This window comes from Mytilus californianus, unplaced genomic scaffold, assembly GCF_021869535.1.
Source record: "Mytilus californianus isolate M0D057914Y unplaced genomic scaffold, xbMytCali1.0.p SCAF_2, whole genome shotgun sequence".
Taxonomy (NCBI): Eukaryota; Metazoa; Mollusca; class Bivalvia; order Mytilida; family Mytilidae; genus Mytilus; species Mytilus californianus.
In genome coordinates this window covers 75,229,136-75,254,890 of record NW_026262668.1, presented here as the reverse complement: position 1 = coordinate 75,254,890, position 25,755 = coordinate 75,229,136, and the positions used below count along the sequence as shown (strand labels likewise).

At 32.1% G+C, this 25,755-nt stretch overlaps 1 protein-coding gene across 1 annotated transcript in view; it reads right to left on the bottom strand.

Moving 5' to 3' along the window:
* Nucleotides 1–14,564, bottom strand: part of LOC127728209 (proliferation-associated protein 2G4-like) — a 77,558-nt gene extending 62,994 nt beyond the window's left edge. Inside the window, exons 1-2 of the mRNA XM_052235440.1 lie at nt 14,428–14,564; nt 1,085–1,213 (exon numbers count right to left, since the gene is read on the bottom strand). Coding sequence (XP_052091400.1) covers nt 1,085–1,213; nt 14,428–14,512 — 214 coding nt within the window. The 5' untranslated portion in view covers nt 14,513–14,564. The remainder of the gene's footprint in view (nt 1–1,084; nt 1,214–14,427) is intronic.
* Nucleotides 14,565–25,755: the final 11,191 nt, after the last annotated feature.

Here is a 25,755-nt window from a genome sequence, read left to right as displayed (position 1 = left end):
TGTGTCTTCGGACGACGACGACGACGCCAACGTCATACCAATATACGACCACAAAAATTTTTTTGCGGTCGTATAAAACCATACAAATAAACAGCTGCGCCATGAGCGCATGATACGCCCGTCGTTTTTTCAAAGAATAACATTCCATAACTCCTAAATGTCATATCAGAAATTTATAAAAGAACTAAAGGGAGCTCACGTCAATAGAAATAAAGCAGTCACCAGTTTCATGAAAACTGCTCAAGCCCTTTTGAGTTATTATCCAAAAACAGGAAAATCTCCCCTTTTTAATGAAAAAAACCCCATAACTCGGAAACGTAAAATCTAAAATTTATATAAATCGAAAGGCAGCTCATTTCAATAGATATAAATAATTCATCAAAGTTTCATGAAAGCAGCTTAAAGCATTTTTGAGTTATTGTCTGAAAACTGGAAAATCCCCCCTTTTTTTAATGAATTAAACCCCATAACTCTGAAACGTAAAATCAAAAATTTATAAAATTGAAAAGCAGCTCACGTCAACAGATATAAACAATTCACCAAAGTTTCATGAAAACTGCTTAAAGCATTTTTGAGTTATTGTCTGAAAAATGGAAAATCCCCCTTTTTTAATGAATAACACCCAACTCCGAAACGTAAAATCTAAAATTTATAAAAAACGAAAGGGAGCTCACGTCAATAGATATAAACGATTCACCAAAGTTTCATGCAAATTGGTTAAAGCGTTTTTGAGTTATTGTACAACATTTGGACGACAGACGGACGGACAATGGTATACCATTATACTTCCCGTTAACGGGCATATAAAAACAGGTGCACAGTACTCATCAATGCCAATAACAGGTTTACAATACTTAACATACACAGAACAGGAGGATAGCGTTGTCATTTGTCAAGTACGCTCAATGTACATATACTTGTTTTTTTCACTATGCATATAATTCTATAGCATGATATAGCTAATATTAGCAGACTTTTCATGAATCTAAATATATCTGTTGGTGGTTGGTAATTTGGAGCAATCAACAATATATAGGTGGGGGTAGTTCAATGATTTTTAAAATAAAATGTAGAAACACTATACCTTTTTTCTTCTCTTTATCTTTTCTGAAAACTTTCCCCGTTTCTTCAGTTAGTCTGGTGTCTCCAAATTCACAAATACTACTGACTGAAGCTCCCTCTACACATTTTGATACAACGTCTTTTAAAATAACTGTAAATATATACATATATGTATCTACATTGAAATACTGTTGTTCTTGTATAACTATATGATATATCAAATAGAAAACTAAAAAGTTTTTATGTTACATTTTCCTCCCTACCTTCAAATTACCAGGTCTCAATTTTTCTCTTTTTAGTAATCATGGGAAACATGTCAAGTATATTGGGGGTCTGTTTGATACCATAATAAAATAAATTGCTTTGCTGAGCGCAGCTGGATACGACCGCAGATGTCCAACCTTGAAAAGTTGGGGCCAAAATGGACACAATATTCACGCTTGATGCAGGTCTGAATTTGGATTGTAATTAAATTTTTGACACATAATAGGTTTCTGATACAGAATAACTGTAGTCAAAGAATTCAAATTGGTTATATGATTTGAATTTATATTCAATTTTTTGCTTTTGTGCAATACACTATGCTGTTGAATATTAACCCCCCCCCCCCCCCCCAAAAAAATATTTGAAATTTTCTTTTTAATTTCTGAAATCTGAAATGAGAAAAATTGTAGCCCCACAAATTCCCCCCCCCCAATGGTTAAAATTAATGTTAATTAATAGTAACTTCTAAAAATAAATTTACAGCTAATCATCTCAAGACAATCATCATTTCTTAATACATAATTTACAAGCATTGTAAGGGAGGTAATCAAACATATATACAACAGTATTCTTTAAATGGATTGGATTACCTCCCTTACACTGCTTTTAAATTGTCTAAATTGTCCTTTAACCATAAAACCCCTTGTTTCCCCTTTTTTGGCCCCTAATTGCTAAATGGTTTGAGCCATAACCCCCCATAACCATCCCTTTGTTGTATGGAAACTTATGGTATAATTTCAGAGAGATTCATACACTTAAACACAAGTTATTGTCTGGAAACTGCAAAAATGCTCATTTGGGCCCCTTTTTCGGCCCCCAATTCCTAAACCTTTGGAACCATAACCCCCAAAATCAATCCCAACCTTCCTTTTGTGGTTATAAACCTCGTGTTAAAATTTTATTGATTTCCATTTACTTATACTAAAGTTATCCGGAAACCATCTGTCTTAAGACGACGCTGACGACGACGACAACGTGATACCAATATACGACCAAAATTTTTTTAATTTTTGCGGTCGTATAATGATATTTAACTATCACAGAGTTTAATATTTTACTGCAAATATCGGTACTGTAATCTCTAAACCCTCATATGATGGAACTGCCCTAAGTAACCTCCAGATCCCCTCACTAATTTGGAAAGCATCTCCTGATTTTAATATATTACTGGAGTTGATTAGGGAACTCTTAATTAAGGACAGCAGTGTAAGGCCATTGAAAATTGAATGTTGGTTTCCACTAACACAAGAAAATATTAAAGGGTCGTGGCAGGAAAAACTTTTTTTTTTAACAAAAAATTAAACATGCTTTTACAAATTGTGACTTGGATGGAGAGTTGTCTCATTGGCACTCATACCACATCTTCTTATATCTACATACAGTTTGGCTCTACAGAGAATTTTCTTAAACCACTGACAGGCAATTCTTAAAAAAACTTGTTTGACATTATATATTGATCTATATTGTAATTAAGTTTAAACTTAAAGAATGATAAATGAAACATTTTTTTAAAGAAATTATCATACAATTAAAGCATCACATATAAAAATTATTTTAAAGGCATTTATGGTTGGATTTGAACAAACCATGTGTGCAATGACACAGAATTTTCTGAAGTATATTTGTTAATTCTGTTATTGTTTGTTATATTATAAAATTAAACTTCAGTTTGTTTTGTTTTCTCCTGATATGAACATGTGTGATTATTTTTTACAATTAATTTGGTTAAATATAATTTCTTAAAAAAATATTTCATTGTACATTCTTAAAAGTTTAAAAAAGCTAATAATACAATATAGAGCAAATTTTCTTACAAAAATGATAATTGGAATTTGTGTTTACATCAATAGGGTCATAAAAAGCAGTTCTAGAAATCTTTTTTCCCCTGGTGGTCCTCACTATTATTTCGATTGTAAAATAACAATAAAATGCTTCGCTAGGGCGCAGCTTGATACGACCGCAGAGGTCGAACCCTGAACAGTTGGGGCAAGTATGGACACAACATTCAAGCTTGATACAGCTCTGAATTTGGATTGTTATTAAATATTTGACACAGCATAGGTTTCTGACACAGAAAGAATGTGAACTTGAATTTTTTTAATTTATCTATTATGGTCCAATGTCCAAAATCAAAATACATGGTTAGATTCAGCATATCAAAGAACCCCATATATTCAATTTTTGTTAAAATCAAACAAAGTTTAATTTTGGACCCCAACTTGGACAAACTTGAAAACTGGGCCCATAATCAAAAATCTAAACACATGTTTAGATTCAGCATATCAAAGAACCCCAAAAATTCAATTTTTGCTAAAATCAAACTAAGTTTAATTTTGGACCCTTTGGACCTTAATGTAGACCAATTTAAAAAACGGGACTTAAAATTAAAAATCTAAATACACGTTTAGATTTGGAATATCAAAGAACCCCAATAATTCAATTTTTGATGAAATCAAACAAAGTTTAATTTTGGACCCTTTTGACCTCAATATGAACAAATTTGATAGGGGGGCCCACAAATAAAAATTCTAAATGCATGGTTAGATTCAGCATATCAAAGAACCCCATATATTCAATTTTTGTTGAAATCAAAAAAGTTTAATTTTGGACCCCAACTTGGACCAACTTGAAAACTGGGCCCATAATCAAAAATCTAAACACATGTTTAGATTCAGCATATCAAAGAACCCCAAGAATTCAATTTTTGTTAAAATCAAACTAAGTTTAATTTTGGACCCTTTGGACCTCAATGAAGACCAATTTAAAAAACGGGACCCAAATTAAAAATCTAATAAAATGCTCCGCTGGGGCGCAGCTTGATACGACCGCAGAGGTCGAACCCTGAACAGTTGGGGCAAGTATGGACACAACATTCAAGCTTGATACAGCACTGAATTTGGATTGTAATTAAATATTTGACACAGCATAGGTTTCTGACACAGAATGAAAGTGGTCTAAGAACTTAAAATTTTTTAATTTACCTATTCAAACCATATCATTGTTATTTGCTTTTATATATAAATCAGAAATGACCAATTTAAAATGGAAAATTTTAAAGAAAAAAAAGGAAAAAATCCCCCCCCCAAATTTTTTGAACCCCCTTATGATTCATCACCCCCAAACTCAATCCCAGCTTTTCCTTTGTGGTATGTTACCTTGCAGTACAATTTCAGAGAGATCCATACACTTGAACACAAGTTATTGTATGGAAACTAGTAAAATGCTTGTTTTTTGGCCCCTTTTTGGCCCCAAATTCCTAAAACTTTTTTGGGCAATTACCCCCAAACTCAAACCCAGCTTTCCCTTTGTGATATGGTACCTTGCAGTACAATTTCATAAAGATCCATACACTTACACACAAGTTATTGTCCTGAAACAAGAAAAATGCTTGTTTTTTGGCCCCTTTTTGGCCCCAAATTCCTAAACTTTTTGGGCAATTACCCCCAAACTCAAACCCAGCTTTCCCTTTGTGATATGGTACCTTGCAGTACAATTTCATAAAGATCCATACACTTACACATAAGTTATTGTCCTGAAAGTAGAAAAATGCTTGTTTTTTTGCCCTTTTATGGCCCCTAATTACTAAAATTTTGAGGGAATTACCCCCAAAATCAATCCCAGCTTTCCCTTTGTGGTATGGTACCTTGCAGTACAATTTCAGAGAGATCCATGCACTTGAACACAAGTTATTGTCTGGAAACTAGAAAAATGCTTATTTTTGGCCCCTTTTTGGCCCCTTATTCCTAAACTTTTTGGGCAATTACCCCCAAACTCAATTCTAGCTTTCCCTTTGTGATATGAAACCTTGTAGTACAATTTCATAAAGATCCATACACTTACACACAAGTTATTGTCGTGAAACTAGAAAAATGCTTGTTTTTTGCCCCTTTTTGGCCCCTAATTCCTAAAATTTGGAGGCAATTACCCCCAAAATCAATCCCAGCATTCACTTTGTTATATGGAACCTTGTGATACAATGTCAGAGAGATCCATACACTAACACACAAGTTATTGTCATGAAACTAGAAAAATGCTTGTACTTTGCCCCTTTTTGGCCCCTAATTCCTAAAATTTGGAGGCAATTACCCCCAAAATCAATCCCAGCATTCCCTTTGTGATATGGAACCTTGTGTTACAATGTCAGAGAGATCCATACACTTACACACAAGTTATGTCTGGAAGTTACAAAAATGCTTATTTTTGGCCCCTAATTCCTTAACTGTTGGTACCATAACCCCCAAAATCAATCCCCACTTTCCTTTTGTGGTATTGAACCTTATGGTAAAATTTCATTGAGATCCATTCACTTAAACTAAAGTTAGAGTGCAAAAACTTATGTGTCTTCGGACGACGACAACGACGACGCCAACGTCATACCAATATACAACCACAAAATTTTTTTTGCGGTCGTATAAAAATAAAATTGGTTTCTAACCATAAAAGCCCATTTAAATACATCATAAGGTATTAAAATAGAAAGTGACATCATAGTCACAGCTAAAAATAAACAAAAATCCTTAATCAGCAACATTTAAAGTAATATCTAAAAATAAAATTCCTTTGTAACCATAAAAGCCCATTTAAATACATCATAAAGATATTAAAATAGAAAATGACATCATAGTCATGCCTAAACATAGCAAAAAACCCTTAATCAGCATCATTTAACAGTAATATCTAAAAATGGAAATTACATAATAAAGGTATTAAAATAGAAAATGACATCATAGTCATGGCTAAAAATAAACAAAATCCTTAATCAGCAACATTTTACAGTAATATCTAAAAATAAAATTCCTTTGTAACCATAAAAGCCCATTTAAATACATCATGACAGATATTAAAATAGAAAATGACATCATAGTCATGGCTAAACATAGCAAAAACCTTAATCAGCATCATTTAACAGTAATATCTAAAAATAAAAATTTCTTTGCAACCATAAAAGTAAAATAGAAAATTCGTAAGGGTTCCGCGGAACCCAGTGTCTCGCCTATTATTTCTGTTAATCGCAGGCTCAACAAAAATGAGGAAGTAAATCAATAAAAATATTCCTCTTGATACTATTTTTTGATTGTAAGAAGCTTCTGTCCAAGTTTGGTAAAAATCCAGGATAGTTTATGAATCTAATAAATGTTTAAAAACTTTAACTGCAGACTGAATGTAATGTTAACTGGAAGAAAACAAAATTTCCTTCTAGATACTAGCATTTGATCATAAACAAGCTTCTGTCCAAGTTTGGTACAAATCCAAAATAGTATAAGAAAGTTATTAAAATTTTAAAAACTTTAACCACAGAGTGAATGTGTTGTTTCCTGGCAGAAAATCTAAGTCCATTTAAAAGTAAAAAATGGAAAAAATGGATTTATTTTTTTTACAAAATTTACTTCTAGATACTAGCTTTTGATCATAAACAAGCTTCTGTCCAAGTTTGGTACAAATCCAAAATAGTATAAGAACGTTATTAAAATTTTAAAAACTTTAACCACAGAGTGAATGTGTTGTTTCCTGGCAGAAAATCTAAGTCCATTTAAAAGTAAAATAAGGAAAAAATGGATTTTTTTTTTTACAAAATTTACTTCTGAATACTATCTTATGATCATAAACAAGCTTCTGTCCAAGTTTGGTACAAACCCAGGATAGTTTAAGAAAGTTATTAAAATTTTAAAAACTTTAACCACAGAGTGAATGTAATATTTCCCGGCAGAAAAACTAAGTCCATTTATAAGTAAAATACGGAAAAAATGGAATTTTATTTTTACAAAATTTACTTCTGGATACTATCTTATGATCATAAACAAGCTTCTGTCCAAGTTTGGTAGAAATCAAGGATAGTTTAAGAAAGTTATTAAAATTTCAAAAACTTTAACCACAGAGTGAATATTTGTGGACGCCGCCGCCGCCGACGGAATGTAGGATCGCTATGTCTCGCTTTTTCGACTAAAGTCGAAGGCTCGACAAAAATGACATCATAATCATAGCTAAAAATAAACAAAATTTTTTTTTATTACCAAATTTTAAATGGAGTTTATTAAACTAAAACAATAAATTTGCAACCATAAAACCCCATTTAAACACATCATAAAAGTATTAAATAATTCAACTACATCATAAGGCAGATTCCATATAAGAAAGTGAAACAACTCCCATAAGCACGTTAGGCAAAAATCATAAGCAATGAACTTCTGTTTTTGAATACATGCTTTACTAATAAAGATAAAGACAATTTGACCACAAAAAAAATTATGAGCATCATCCTTTTTAAATAAACGAAGCCTTAAATATTATGTTTCTGACATAAGATTTGACAGACTTTATTGTTTCTGACATAAGATTTGACAGACTTTATTTTTTTCTGACATAAGATTTGACAGACTTTATTTTTTCTGACATAAGATTTGACAGACTTTATTATTTCTGACATAAGATTTGACAGACTTTATTCTTTCTGACATAAGATTTGACAGACTTTATTATTTCTGACATAAGATTTGACAGACAAATTGAGTTTCTGACATAAGATTTTGACAGACTTGATTCTGACATAAGATTTTTCATACATAAGATATTTTGACAGACAATATATATTTGTTTTTTTTTACTGACATTGGAAATCAAATCCTAGTTGAAAGTAATTTTTAAAACTCCTGGAAAATACTGCAGCCTAACATCTAACAAGATTTCACTACAGGTCAAAGAACTTTAACTGTTAGCACATTCAAATGTTTCAGACATAAGAAAACAAGTTTGACAGATCTTATGTAGGAAACATATAAGTTAAAACTATTGCTTGAATAAAGTTAAATGAAAGAATCAACATGTGTTTTTTCTTATGCACAGCATGACTTACAGTTTTAACTGGCATATATTGGAACCTACAATGATTTTGAAAGTTTTTACAGCGATGTTCCTGACATAAGATTTATTGACAGACATTGAGCTATAAAGCAAGATATTTGAAAGTGAAAAAATATATATATCACAGATGTTTTTGACTAAAAAAAGTAACAAATTTGGGAACAGGGATGTTTGAATAACCAGACTACACTAGTAAATACCAGTATACAACTGTCAACATAAAGCATTGCAACACATAAACATTGTGTAAAAAAATGGGAGTTAATTCTGTCAAAATTTTTGCATTTTTTCAACTTGTTTTAATCATTTCTACTTTAAACGGAAACAATCATATCCAAAACTTATTTTTATAATTTCTTCTAACATCATTATTCCTCAAAACATTCACAGATTATCTTTAAAATAACAGTAATTATTATTTTCATTTATTTATTCATTTTGACAGACATTTCAATTTCTTATATGGAATCTGCCATAAGGCTATAAAAATAGAAAATGACTTCATAGTCAAGGCTAAAGGTAAACAAAAAACCTTCATCAGCAAAATTTTATATTGGCAAATTTCCAATGAAGTTTATTATACTAAAATTGTTGGCAAATTTCCAATGCATTTATTAACAATAAAGTTATTGGCAAATTTCCAATTTACATAATTTAAAAGCAGTGTAAGTGAGATATTTAAATGAGTTTGAATTACCAACCTTACACTGCTTTTAAATAATGTTTTGTACTTAATTGTCTATTAACCTGGAAACCCTTGTTTTTTCACCTTTTTTTCCCTTATTATTTAAAGGTTTGAGCCATAACCCTACCCCAAAGCCAATTCTTAAATTCCAATGTAACCTAAATTTACAATATACATAACTTCAATTTAAGTTTTTGATAAAATCAAACCACATCATTATTATTTGCTTTTATATCTAAATCAGAAATAATTAACCAACTTTAAGTGGAAAATTTTCACACATCACGCCCCCCCAAACTCAATCCCAGCCTTCAGTTTGTGGTATGGTACCTTGCAGTACAATTTCACAGAGATCCAATTACTTAAACACAATTAATTGTTGGAACTAAAAAAAATGCTTATTTTTAGCCCCTTATTCCTAAACATTTGAGCAATTATCCCCCAAACTCAATTCCAACTTTCTCTTTGTGATCAGAATTAACCAACTTAAAATGGAAAATTTTAAAGAAAAAAAAAAGGAAAAAAAATCCCCCCCCCCAAATTTTTTGACCCACTTCCCTTTGTAGTATGGTACCTTTAAGTACAATTTCAGAGAAATCCATACACTTGAACACAAGTTAATGTCTGGAAACTAAAAAAATGCTTATTTTTGCCCCCTTTTTTGGCCACTTATTAATAAATGTTTTGGGCAAACATTTTACAATAATATTTAAAACTGAAATTAATTTGTAACCTTAAAATTAAATAGAAAATGACATCATAGTCATAGCTAAAAATAAACAAACTATTGGTAAATTTCCAATGGAGTTTATTATACTAAAACAATAAATTTGCAACCATAAAAGCGCATTAAAATACATCATAAAAGTATTAAAAAAATTTAACTACATCATAAGGCTATTAAAATAGAAAATGACATCATAGTCAGACTAAAGGTAAACAAAAAACCTTCATCAGCAAAATTTTATATTGGCAAATTTCCAATGAAGTTTATTATACTAAAATAATTGGCAAATTTCCAATTTACATAATTCAAACATAGTGTAGGTGAGATATTTAAATGAGTTTGAATTACCAACCTTACACTGCTTTTAAATAATGTTCTTTAATCAATTATTTGTCTATTAAAATGGAAACCCTAGTTTTTTAACCTTTTTTCCCCTTATTCCTTAAAAGAAAAAAAATAATTACCCCTTTTTGGACCCCCCCTCCCCCCTTATGATTCATCACCCCCCCCCCCTTTCCCCCCAAATTCTCTTCGTGATAAAAAAAACTAACTTAAAATGTAAATTTTAAACAAAAAAAAAAGAAAAAAAATAATTACCCCTTTTTTGACCCCCCCCTATGATTCATCACCCCCCTTCCCCCCCCCCCCCCCAAACCAAGCTCAATAACAGCCTTGCCTTTGTGGTATGGTACCTTGTAATACAATTTTAGAGAGATCCATACATTGTCTAGAAACTAGAAAATGCTTATTTTTCACCCCTTTTTAGGCCCCTTATTACTAAACGTTTTGGGCAATTACCAAAAAACTCAATTCCAGCTTTCCCTTTGTGAAATGGAACCTTGTAGTAAAATTTCAGAAAGATCCATACACTTACACACAAGTTATTGTCATGAAACTAGAAAAATGCTAGTTTTTTGCCCCCTTTTGGCCCCTTATTCCTAAAATTTTGAGGAAATTAACCCCAAAATCTATCCCAGCATCGACCCTTTGTGATATGGAATCTTGTAGTACAATGTCAAAGAGATCCATACAATAACATACAAGTTATGTCTGGAAGTTACAAAAATGCTTATTTTTCGGCCCCTTTTTGGCCCCTAATTCCTTAACTGTTGGTACCATAACCCCCAAAATCAATCCCCACCTTCCTATTGTGGTATTGAACCTTATGGTAAAATTTCATAGAGATCCATTCACTTAAACTAAAGTTAGAGTGCGAAAACCATTGTGTATTCGGACGACGACGCCGGACGACGACGACGCCAACGTCATACCAATATACGACCTCAAAATTTTTTTGCGGTCGTATAAAAACATGGTTAGATTTGGCATATCAAAGAACCCCAATAATTCAATTTTCGATGAAATCAAACAAAGTTTCATTTTGGACCCTTTTGACCTCAATATGAACCAATTTGATAGCGGGGCCTACAAATAAAAAATCTAAATACATGGTTAGATTCAGCATATCAAAGAACCTCATATATTCAATTTTTGTTGAAATCAAACAAAGTTTAATTTTGGACCCCAATTTGGACCAACTTGAAAACTGGGCCCATAATCAAAAATCTAAATACATGTTTAGATTCAGCATATCAAAGAACCCCATATATTCAATTTTTGTTGAAATCAAACAAAGTTTAAATAATGGACCCTATCTTGGACCAACTTGAAAACTGGGCCCATAATCAAAAATCTAAACACATGTTTAGATTCAGCATATCAAAGAACCCCAAGAATTCAATTTTTGTTAAAATCAAACTAAGTTTAATTTTGGACCCTTTGGACCTCAATGTAGATCAATTTAAAAAACAGGACCCAAAATTAAAAACCTAAATACACGGTTAGATTTGGAATATCAAAGAACCCCAATAATTCAATTTTAGATGAAATCAAACAAAGTTTAATTTTGGACCCTTTTGACCTCAATATGAACCAATTAGATAACGGGGTCCACAAATAAAAAATCTAAATACATGGTTAGATTCAGCATATCAAAGAACCCCATATATTCAATTTTTGTTGAAATCAAACAAAGTTTAATTTTGGACCCCAATTTGGACCAACTTGAAAACTGGGCCAAAAATCAAAAATCTAAATACATGTTTAGATTCAGCATATCAAAGAACCTCATATATTCAATTTTTGCTAAAATCAAACAAAGTTTAATTTTGGACCCTTTGGACATTAATGTAGACCAATTTGAAAACTGGACCCAAAATTAAAAATCTAAATACACTGTTAGATTCGGCATAACAAATAAATAAATGTGATCAAAGATTTTACAAATCTAATGCGCCATACTGTGCAATTAAAGATTACTTCTTGAAATTTTTCAATATTTGAAATTTGAAAAAAAAATAATATTTGAAGAATAATTCTTTTTAATTTCTGAAATCTGAAATGAGAAAAAATTGGCCCCCCACAATTTCTTTTTATTCCCCCCCCCCTTTTTCCCCCAAAAAAATTCTTTCCCTCAAGATATGGTCATAATCTCAATTCAAATTTCCAATGGAGTTGGCAACCATAATTACCCATTTAAATTTACCATAGTGCTAACTTAATCTATTTTATAATAGAATTAATAAAAATATAGTGTCAAATCTTTCATATGGATTTTTTTGTAAAAAAAAAAGATGAAAACATTTGCAGATATTTTTACTGGTCTTCCTTTATAAATATGCATTTCTTTAAACATAATTTAAAAGCAGTGTAAGGGAAGTAACCAAAACGTTGTATTTGGATTACCTCCCTTACACTGTTTTAGATTATCTTTATTGTTCATTAACCATTACTTTATACATAATTTAAAAGCAGTGTAAGGGAGATAATTTCAATGATATATTTGATTTATCTCCCTTACACTGCTTTAAATTATGTTTTGTACTAAAGTATTTGTCCATTAACCAGGACAACCTTGTTTTTCCCCCTTTTTTGCCCCTAATTCCTAAACGGTTTGAGCCATAACCCCCCAAAGCAAATCCTAACCATCCCTTTGTGGTATGGAAACTTGTAGTATAATTTCAGAGAGATCCATACACCGTTCCACAGTTATTGTCTGGAAACTAGAAAATGCTCATTTTTGGCCCCTTTTTGGCCCCTTATTCCTTAACTGTTGGTACCATAACCCCCAAAATCAATCCCAACCTTCCTTTTGTGGTATTTAACCTTATGGTCAAATTTCAAAAAGATCCATTCACTTAAACTAAAGTTAGAGTGCGAAAACCAATATGTATTCGGACGACGACGACGCCAACGTCATACCAATATACAACCACAAAATTTTTTTGCGGTCGTATAAAAATGTGTCTGTCTTTGCAAAATTTTTGTGGTCTAAACCTCCAGCCCACAACTTTAGAAGAACTCTGAAAAAGGGGGGTATGCACAGGAATAAACAGGAAATAAAATGGCCATTTCTTCCCTGAAAAAAATCAACTTTTGAATTTAGCAAAAATATCGAAAAGTGCATTTGTTTAGGTCAGAGTTAGCGAATTTTCGGATTAATGAATAAGTTGCTAGATTGATCCCTCTGAAAATCAGCTTCTTCCAAAGGATCAAGCTCATAAACAATCCAGTATTCCCTGTTGCCTTATATGTAATCATTTGCACTTTGGAATATTTTCCCTATATATCAAAATTAAAAAAAAATTTGCACAGTAAAATTATATTCATTTGCAGTATTACATCCCATGCAGGCTATAATTTATATAAAAATAAGGAGATGTGGTATGATTGCCAATGAGACAACTATCCAACAAAGTTCAAACGAAGTGGATGTAAGCAATAACCCATTTGGGAAATAATCTCAAACCTGTTACATGTTGCTTTTCATCAATTTGCATGAAAGACACTGAATAATGACCGTTAGGCACAAAAATACATGAAATTAAATTGCAAACACATTGCACATGACAAAAATAACACTTAACCACCTACACTTGTAAGAAAATGACAATGCTTCACAACAAAAATGTAACCATGTAAACAAAGAAACAAGTGACAAATTAATATCTTTTGGTACCAATTTATTTAAATCCAACCAGAAATGATCCCACAATATTTTTTTAAAAAATTATAGTTTAATATGAACTATCGGACTATATGAAGTTCATATCTAAAAAACAATGTTGAACAATTCAATTGAAGCGAACAAACGCACAGAGGACATCTATTTGATGTTATGGGGGCCAGGAGGATTTTATTCATCCCGTCTTGGACAAGATTATTTATTTACTGTGTTTCCAGGTGAGGACATTCACAATCACAACCCCCCCCCAAAAAAAACAGTACCTCGAATGACCAAATAGCACCGTTATTATCCGAATAATGATCTATATGAACTTACCTGCTTTCTGAATTCTGTAATTCATTTTTAAGTTATAAAATACACTTATAATATAATATTATTGAATAATCAATGTTTAAAAGTCACCAATATGTGCTAATATTAAAATTTCAAGTGTTATTCGGCCATTACAGATGTTTTTCGGATAATAACGGTGTTATTTGGTCATTCGTGTTACCCCCCCAAAAAAACAAACTCTAAATTATAGTCGTCCCCTTATGGCCATGTGGGTCCGGTCACGTCTTAAAACTTTTCCAAGTGCCCAGGTTTGCCTGTACTGAGAGTAAATTTTGAGGTTTCAAAACGACCATATTTTTGTCAAATACCTTATGATGAACCTTAAAGGTGTTTGGATGTTGTGCAATACATCATGGTCAACCACGTTTTTGTCTGCGCCATACAGTCTAAAATTACGAGGCTTATATGACGATTTTAATAAAAATTTGTTTTAATTCGCTTCATGTATTATGTTTCATATTATTAATTTACCATTGACCATATCTCCGGTCATTTTATATTTAGTAACAACAATATCTTGAGCTGGAGTAGGTTCTTGTTCATCATTGTCCGCCATTTTGGAATTCACGTGGTTCCCGTAGATCGCAGAGTATGGCGGGAAATAAAAACTTAAAGGGGAATAACTGTAAAAAAGAAATATTTGCTTTCATAAAAGCGTGTAGAAATGAATTATTATCATAGACTACTATAACACATGTGTTATAGTAGTCTCAGTCGTACTTGTACAGTTATAATTTCATCTTGTATAAAGATGGAAATTTTAAAGAATTTCCTTTTCTGATTAGTTTCTATTAAACCCCCCCCCCCCCCTTTTTTAGGGAAAAGTTGAAGCTGAAAATATATCATAGCCAGAAATTAGTAGTACTTTTGCTAATTAATATTCATAATATGTAAATGAGAATTGTACCACGTGATAATAGTTTGAAGTGGACTGGCTTGATATCATTAAAATCTTTAAAACACGGATATTATAAGTTGCCCGTCACAGAGTCCTTGTTTATAATCACTCTGATATTTCCGTAAAGTTGTCAGGCGGTCAAAATCAAAACAATGAACGCGAATTTAGTGAATTTTTCGTGTTTTCGTGAGTTTATTCTTCTTGAAATAGAGGTATTTTAACTTTACGTGGGAACCTAGAGTTCAACGACTACACATACAAGGTTTGGACTTGCTTATTCTTTGGACATTCAAGTTTCAATTTTCACCCCGGCAACCTGTATTTCTAATGACCATGTTAGCCAATTTTCAACACGAAGTTTGCAAATTTGACGTTTCAGCCATTTTAGCCTGTATTTTATACTGCAATGTTAAAAGCCTCTCGCTTCGATTTTTAAAATAGCTCAGGAACCTTGATTTTTGCAACGACAGTCGTTATATTTCGTTTAAATGGTGTATATATATTGTTGTGTATATTTATTTTCTTCCCCGGCAACCTGTCTATCACTTAAATCAAAGTTAAAACAGACATTTTTTTCAAAATTCCCCATCATTTCAATATAATTTCCGTGACCCGTATCCGATTTCTTTAGTATAATATTCAAATAAGCAAAGTGGCGTTGATTTCTGGATATGTTATATCACCCAGACAGCGTTAAGATACAAAATGTTCAGTAGGCCTATTATAAATTAGGGTAGGAATGCCCTTTACCGTCAGGCGTCAAACGGTAATTTTTTGCTACCGTAAGCGTCAAACTGATTGGTAAAAATTAATTATTACCGTGATTCGTCAAACTATCCTTATCGTCATTCGTATGCAGAGGTCTCAAATAATTATCCGTTACCGGCGTTATTTTTGGAAAGTGATTCGTCAAAATCAGTGGATTTTTTTTATCGTCATAAAGAAAATGTACATTTTACACTGAAATGCAGTCAAGTTTAGCGATTGATAATTCATTGATAACATTCTGGCGTATCACAAACAAACAACTTGTAACGTCTCATTTCATTTGCCGAAAGATTTAAATACAACAACAATTGTAGTGTGCACGTGAATTGACACAGGTGACCGACAATGGAATGTACTACGTTACTACGAACGTAAAAAACAATGATTTTTTGGTCGAAATAATTAAATAAGTATTTTGTAATAGTGGGGTCGAAATATTATACTTATAATTTGTGTTAAGTAATATTCTTTATGCATGCAGCACTTGTACCGCACTATGAAAAATATAAGGATAAAATAAAATACATGTGCCGCTTTTATACGGATGAATGTATGAACCACTTTAATTTATTTCATATTGACGCTAGGTTATTATCCTGACAATGTCGTAGTTACTTATAATAAGGATCTCATAATACTGATCCATTTCAAATTTATGATGGGTTGCACATTCCTCTTTTATTGTTTTCATGCTATAAAACAAAAATAAAGTAGCTAAGCGTTTGGTCATTCAGAAATGACGTGTCATAAACGAGCAAATTGTCCCCGAAAGATCGTATCATGTGTGCACGTGAATATAGATGTACTATGCAATGTACTATCATGGTCACCACGAAATTCAAATGCATGAATTCAGTGAAGGCATGTTGGAATGTGCATATATAAAAGAAAAGTACATCGGATACCTTATGATATCACAAGTAACAGTCTGTGAAATCACATATATATATATTTTTTTTTAAACTGACTTAAATATATCACAAATAATGATTTTCCCCTACATGACTAGATAGTAACTATGTCCTCTGTATCCTAACAAAAAAAAGCATGTCAATGTGATACATAGACAGTTTATAATATAATTATTTGTCACAACGAAAGTTTAAAAATTTACAAATTCCAACAGTTCTTGATAGCTACTCCCATGACACTGGTGTCATCACATACAATGTACGCTCCACTTTTCAGTGCATCTATCAACTGGGTGGCATTTTATGTGTTGTTATCAACTTCCAATGTCAAAATCCTCCACAACAAGGAATGTCTATGAGCCTGTATATCCTGCAAAATAAGTTTTAAAATTATTTAATAGAAGAGAGTTTTTCATATCACGGTAGCATCAAATTCAGCAATGCTTTTTATGCTTTAATGTTCATATATAATAGAGTACAAATTCTACGGCAATAATAACAAGGAAGCCATCGAACTATATATGGAGATTATTTCAAGTTACTCACTTCTTTTGTTTTCATGTGGGATAGAAGTCCCTTCTCCGGTTCTCTTCGTTGTGTGTATCCATTCTTTGTTTAACCGCCCGGCTAAATCGCCAGCCGATATCTGTTTCCGGTATTGGGTATCCTAGCTGGTATATTTTTTTTAACACGAGGTGTTCAAAATTTCGAGCGATTTGAACACTGATTGAACATGTATTGTTAAAAAAAAGAACGGATCATGAAATAAGATAAACATCGACATATTTTTATTGCGATATTATCATAACAGGCCTCATTGATATGCTTAATTATGTCACTTATAAGTAAAACTTGTAATACATTTCTATACTATACATATATGCCAGCTTGGAAGTTTTATATTTCACAATTACTAAAATATTAACCAAAAAACTCCCGAGATCAACATCCTGCGTATACATTCATATTTTTTAAAGAGTTTCTTTTTTAATTTAACAATTGGAAGGATAGAAAATCGACTATCTTCATTTTAGAACAGAACTTGAACACCGATGTTCACTGCGTCTGAACTTAGGTGTTAATATTTTGAACACAAACGTTACAATTTTGAACACGTCTCTAAGCATGTACATATGACGTTGAAATATGGAACATTCGGTGTACAAGTTTTGAACGCGTCCGGACGCGTCAGGCGTCCGTTATATTTGCAGTGTAGTACGCGTGTTCTATTTTCGCAGGTGTGAGGTCGAAGGTTTGAATTGACCAATGAAAACGATCGTTCCTTAACGAGTTAATCTAATGAAGTTTGTTTGACTGATTATGTTGCACGACCTTTCGCTAAGCTTGGCCGCAGTTCAATATATCGTCATCGGCACCGAAAATTACCGTTAACGTCATTTGGCAAGATTTTTTTACCGTTATTCGTCATGTAGGTACCCCCATTTCGATCCACATAAATGGGTGATGTCACAGATTTTCTTCTTCCTTTTTATATACAGAAAAACATCAACTGGTTGATGATTACTTTCTAACGCATGTCTGGTTTAATGTTCAGTATTATTAATAATTACAAATTTATTTTTCTAATTTCATATTAATTTTTCAATTTTTATATTTGTAAGTACTATTTTTCAATTTTGATTTTTTGGTAAAAGATAAAAACAAGATATAGTAGATTATGCATGTAGGTATTGGTAAATGTCAAGGAGAATTTCTCTGGTGGGTTTCTCCTTGAAGCACTCAGTAGTGGTGATGCATGCTATTGGTTCGGGTAATTTGTTCCAATCTTTTATAGTCTGGCAGAAAAAAGAAATTTCTAACTGTCTTTGCTGTATCGAATTTGTCTGTTTGTTTATTCGTGGTTAGACCTGGTGTTTACTTTGCTTTTCAGTAAATAGTATGGCAATTTTGTTGTTGGTGATTCTATGGTGATTATAATCGCGGCTTTTAAGTCTTTTTTCTTGTAATGATGGCCAGTGAAGTGTGTTTAGCATGTTTGTAACACTTTCAGTATATTGGTATTTAGAACATACGTATCTTGATGCACGTCTTTGGACTTTTTCTATGAAGTTAATGTTCTCTGTTATGTAAGGGCCTATACGGTGCAGCAGTATCCTAGTTTTGGCCTGATAAGGGTTAATTTGTATGCTCGGTCTTTAATGGTCACTGAGTTTATTTTGAGATTTCTTCTGATGAATGCAAGGGTCTTGTTTGCTTTAGATGTCATGTTCTGAATGTGTTTGTTCCACTTCAAACTTGATGATATTGTTACTCGGAGGTATTTTGCCTTTTCAACTGAATCAAGAATGTGACCGTGCATATTATAATAAAAATGAAAAGGTGTTTTTTTTGTGGTCACTCGGAGTATGTTGCATTTGTTAGGATGGAACTGCATTAGCCAGTCTTGTTCCCATTTGATTGACCCTTCTATGTCGGAGTTGAAGGCAATCTGATGTTGATTTTATCTGTCGGTAAATGATACTGTCGTCAGCAAAGAGCCTGATTTGACTGTGATGTATATAGTCAGGTAAGTCATTAATGTATATTTAAAAAAGTTTGCATACAGCTTTGACTTGTTGAACTGGGAAATAACAATGATGCATTTATCTATTATAACTAAATCAATTCTTTCAAAGACAAAGAATTCAGTATCAAAATTAAGAGTTTATCAAAAATTCTAGAATGAAGGCAGATTTTAAATTAAATGTTAAAAATAAACACAACTTTTGTGTAATGTCCAATTTCAAGGTACTTTGAGCAAATACTATTTCCATTTTGCTTTTCACACAAGTTGGAATGGTAGCTGCAGTACATTGACCATTGTGAAATGGTAACAAAACATCGACTATTCTGGAATGGTAACAGTACATCGACCATTCTGCTCTGGTAACAGCACATTGACTATTCTGGAATGGTAACAGCACATTGACTATTCTGGAATGGCAATAGTACATTGACTGTTCTGGAATGGTAACTCTGCACTGGTAACAGCATATTGGAATGGTAGCTGCAGTACATTGACCATTGTGGAATGGTAACAAAACATCGACTATTCTTGAATGGTAACAGCACATGGACTATTTTGTATTGTTAATGATAACAGTACATCGACCATTCTGGAATGGTAACAGCACATCGACCAATCTAGAATGGTAGCTGCAAATCATTGACAACTCTGGAATGGTAAAAATACATCGACCATTCTGGAATGGTAACAATACATCGACATTTTTGATAATTTTTGGAATGGTAACAATACATCGACATTTCTGGAATGGAAACACTGAGTACATTGACCATTCTGAAATGGTAATAATATTATTACCATATTTCTATTCTGTATAATGGTATGGGAATTCCATTTCTATCAGGAAACTTAAACATTTCAATATATGTGTAATTAACTGTACACTTTTTTTTGTTATGTGAAATACTCACTTATTATGAGTTATAGGATAACTATATTTGGTATATGGGTTCCTTGCAAGGTCTACATGTCTGTCAGACAGAGTTAACCTGATCTCGATCTCATTTCATGGATCATTGATCAAGATTAAGTTTACGTGGTCAAATCCGTTTCTCAGATACTATAAACAATAGGTCAACTATATTTGGTGTATGGAATGATTGAAAGGTGTACATGTCTGTCTGGGACGTTTCATATGACCTTGACCTCGTTTTCATAGTTCATTGGTCAATGTTAAGTTTCATGGTTTTGTCAGTTTATCAGATACTACAAACAATAGGTCAATTATATTTAGTGAATGCAATGATTGAAAGGTGTACATGTCTGTCTGGTAGGGTTCATATGAACTTGACCTCATTTTCATGGTTCATTGGTCAATATTAAAGTTTTCGTGGTTTGTCAGTTTATCAGATACTATAAACAATGGGTCAATTATATTTGGTGTATGGAATGATTGTAAGATGTACATGTATTTCTGGTAGGGTTCATATGACCTTGACCTCATTTTCAGGGCTCTTTGGTCAATGATGAGTTTTCATGGTTTTGTCAGTTAATCGGATATAAGCAATAGGTCAACTTACTAAATTTGGTGTATGGAATGATTTAAATATGTACATTTCAGACTGCCAGGTTTCAGCTGACCTTGACCTCATTTTCATGTTTCATTGGTAAATGTTAGGAAATTGTGGTTTGATTTGTTTCTCATGTACTATAAACGACAAGACCACTATATTTGGTGTATGGAATGATTGTAAGGTGAACATGTCTGTCTGGCATTGTTCATATGACCATGACCTCATTTTCATGAATCGTTGATAATGTAAAGTTTATGTGATACTTGTAGTAAAACCTTCATAGACTTTTAACAATTCAATAGTAAGTAAAGCAGGCGAGACATATCAGCAGGGGCACTCTAGTTTTAGTTTGTTCTTATGTTGTGCTGTTACACCACTATCCTAGGTTAGAAACCTGCAAACATGTTTAACCCCACCACAATCCGTATATGCCTGTCCCAAGTCAGAAGACTGTAATTAAGTGGTTTACGTTTGTTACTGTATATCACATTTGTCTCTAACTTGTTGTTTTGTACATAAATCAGTCAGTTGTTTTTTTTTCAATTGAATTGTTTTAGGCAACCAATAGTTGTTTACATCTATGTCATTTGGATTCGGGTGGATAGTTGTCTCATTGGCAATCATACACGATCTTCTTATCTTTTATTGATTACACAATCAAACAATTTCATAATAGCAGAAGCAGTTGCCATCATCAATATGTGTGCAATTTTCTGTTGATTTTTAAAGATCTAGATTGAAAACGGTAGAAGATGATTATTCAATTCTGGGACTATTATACTAACAGTTAGGACAAAAGTCCCACAACAAATTAAGTACAGTCTTTTGTAATTTTTGGGGGACAATTCTTTAAACTATTCTATAATAGCAGGTGCACAACTTCATTAGTTTGAAAATTCTTTCTGCCTGCTTGACATATCATCATACTATATGCCAGTTTTGCACTTAGTGCAACATGGCCAAAAATAAACAAATTATATGACAATGAAGTTAACAAGGTTTGGAATAACCTTTACAGGTGTCTTATTAAAGCAGTCAATGCTTACTCTTCCATCTCATGTTTACATTGGATTTTAGTTTGATAGTTTTTATTTTATTGCTATGTTGCCAGTGTCATAGCTCATAACATATAGTCAAGACCTTTTGGTCATAAAAATTTGGAGTATGAGTATGGTAACCAGACTCAGAACTCAACCAATCAAAATACTAAGTTTGGTGTTCTGAGCACAAATTTTGTACTCCAAGTACATGAAGTACTGAGTAAAGTTTTATGACCTTAGACTCTGGTCTCATTTGAACAGAGATTTAAAAAGGTTCCTTACTGTCTAAATTAACTTTATAATATAATTTAGTAATTAGGATTTTTGTATTAAAGGGAAACTTCGCAAAAAAATGAAAAATTCATATTCTGTTCATTATGTATATAAAAGCACAAATTCATAGATATTAAAGTTTTATTCTACAAGTTAAGAGATCACCATCGATTTTAAATTTAGAGTATCAATTCTCCGCATGCGGCCATTTTGACATCCTCCCCGAATATTGACCACGATATATCTATAAACCACAAAGGACCAAAACAAACAGTAACCTAACGTAGCCGTAATTGAGTGTCGATATCTTGTCAAGCGTACGGTTGTTTTATCCGACAAGGAAAGCATAAACAGTTTCCCGGGTCACAAAAAAGATTATGAAAGACATGGTTGTGCAACCTTTCCTAACTAACTTGATACGGAAAATGTAATTTTATATATATTATTTTTTAAATAACTAGTACTAATAGTATGGTCTGTCGTTTTGAAACTGTTTTGTTTACGAAGTATTTAAAACAAGAAATTGAAATAAGTTAAAAAGTCAAAGTTATAAATAAGTGTTCCGTGTTAAATTGTTTTTGAAAATCTAGTTTGTTCATAATTGTTTTATGTAATAAACTTTTTAAAATAAATTCGGACCTTCCCTTATCTGATCACCAGAATGGCTAAAGGGATTGTTCCCAGAGGTATTGTGAGGTGACACGTACAGGTATTCAAGCGATTTCCTGTCGGGCTTTAAAACTGTTATTACACAATTACATAAAACAAGTTCGTGCATAACTTCTTTTCTGGGGGTATTGATCAGTGTACACGGCCGATAACATGTAACTTCCATTTTGAATCTATCAGGTGTAATATACAACTTTGTATAGCGTATCCGATAGTGATATACTACTAGTCATTGCTAAACTCATACGCTTGTTTATAAATAACATTTTTGGTGTAAAGAATGATATTTATGAAAATTTAAATAATTAAAAAAAAAAAGATTTGATGAAATAAAAATCTATTTACGGGCACATTTTCCAAGTGTAAATTGGGGAAAATGTAAGTATATACTCGTTGTCAATAATTATGGACATTTTCAAACATACAAATATTGATTTAACAAAATGTGCGGCACTTATCGATCATTGGTTTATACGCCTAGATGGAAGGTTTAATACGGAACTATGGATAGTCGCAATATAGAACTAATATCATACAAGTATATTGAATATACGAGAGAAACATCCAGAACCAATCTGATTTAAATACAGGTCGATATCTAACTTGCTTTGGTTCATCGAAGCTATAGACATAGTAAAATCACAGATTTATATTTCAATAAGATTATTTCGAACAGTTTAAGAAATTCGTCATCATCACATTTTCCTAGTCCGACATGCATGTTATATATATATGCCACTGGACGTGCACTAATGATACCCAAAAGCCTATTTGAAGAAATAAAGAAACTTCACTCCGGATAGACTGATGGTAGTTGTATTAACGTCTGGTCAGCTAGAGGGTTGATTTATTTATTTAGTTAGCTTGTAGGGGATTTAACCACTCTTAATATTGCACTTATGCATTAGATATTAAATGACAGTACCGGTAATATAAGAGAAAATATAAATACGAAAAGTCGCATATCTGATAGAAAAGGACTCACCATGCATGAACTATAGGATTGTACGTACGATTGTCATTCTAAATCGCATAACGGACAGTCATTTAAATGCATGCATGTACGCTGTGATAAAAAGGGGTGTCGCAGTTTGCAAAGTATTCATCATAAATCTATTTCAAGGTTATTATTTCCTGTTATTTTTATAAGTTAACGCAGAGACATGTATACACTAGATCTCTATTTAACGACAAGCAACTATATAAATAAACATTTCCGGGTATAACAGAGCTACTTGTATATTACCTGAATGTGGTTAGGTGACGTCCCATGAGGTCTTACGTATACATGTTCATATTTATAATGGTTTCTGATATAACAATTAGGTTTTATAACATTCACATTTCTGCATGTTCTGTATACCAAATTCGTATCTTTTTTTCAGACCGAATGAGGATGTGAATATTTTCCAGGATCAAATTCATTTCGGGATTTTTTTTTATTTCTTTGTATTAAATCTCAGAAATTTACAGAATATACTGCTTGTCCGCTTTAGGAGTTTTTTTGTCAGTTTAAACAGACGTATATATGTCTCTGGTTTAGAGTGGGGTTATGAATGAATGATAAGTCTTACAAAGGTACAAGATATCAAGCACATTGAAAATTGATTTCGACGTTCTGTCTCCATTTAAAAAAAGGAAAGTTGACGTTAGATTGATTCTGTTAATTTTTTTAAACATCGTTGGTCAAATAGCTTAAGAATTATATAAATACGTTGTGAGATTTATAATATTTTAATAAGGGCATTCCTGATCATAGGTAAATGAAGATCGCTTTGGACGACAAAACTATATTCTTGTAACTGATAATTTTCTCTGCACATTTAAATATTCAAGGTTACCGATGATAATTTAAAATAGTACTGTTTTGATTTATACGCTCGTTTTCATGGGCCATTTATAATGTTTATATAATTATTTTATTAAAAGTGATTCAGAATTTCGATGTTACAACAAAATACTCACCTATTTATTTAAAAACTGAGCAAATGCAAAATGTTAAAAAAATATATATATAATTAAGGTATTTTGCCACCATATTCCTCCCTTAATAATTAAAAAAAATCTGTCTCATACCTGCAACGGTGAACCCTTGAGGACAAACACCACTATAGTGAAGATCAAAGGATTAAAATTACATAATGCTAATCTTTTAATTACCGTGAATTTAACCACGCCTTTACCAGGTGGTGTCGGAATAATACACATGCATTGTATTTACACAGTACTAGACTGAAGCAATGATTTGTATAGTAAGACAAATCCTCGACTGAAGTAATAGGGGAGAATACAAACGTGAATTTCTATTATACTATCAGTTATATATGTTGTTAGAAATATCCGTCGAAAAAAAAATCATAAAAAAATTCTATTGTATGATTTACTTTTATTACTATAATCATATCAGAAATCCTTAAAATATAAATCGTAAATTTTAATTTAAAAAAATGCACGGCTGATCACTTTTCTTTCTGAAATGTTAGTTGGTTAATAGCTACACCAAAAGTCGTTGATGCGCTTTAAATCGCGTTATTAGATGATTAACGAACAAGACTTTAAATGAGATTAATCCACTCCCGGCATGCAAAAAGACTTAAACTACGTCACATAAGTCAGGAAGTTTGAATAAATAGAATTAATAATTCCCAATTTTCTTCTTTACTAGTTTTCATATCCAGATAAAACTTGGTGGATATGTTTTTAATGGTATTATGAACATAATAAGATGATAAGTAAAAAATCGCGAATTTTCCCTTTAATATTAAACCTGTCAGAGTGAAAGAATGTTAATCTGCAGATGACCTCTAGCAGAATTTTTTTAATACAACTATTTTTATTTTTATTTTCAAATGTAACTTGTGAAATAAATATTTCTACCATGATTGAATCATAATTTATATTTAATTTTGGTAGTAATACAGAGCACTAACTAAGATACAACCTTATTTAAACTCTCCCTTAACTGTGGTCATTGTGATCTCCGAAACCTTTAACAGACCTCAGAGGGGGATTTAGGGAGAAACTATCATTTGTGGTCAATAATAGAGAAACAAAGGTTCACTATGGGGTATCCATCCAAGACACTAAATCTGTACATGCACAGCAAAATCACACAAAAAGCAAAGGAACAGCTCACAGTGTAGCCTTCAGCACGGAGCCAAAAAACTCTCACCTCAGTAAGTAATAACTCCAGTTAGGA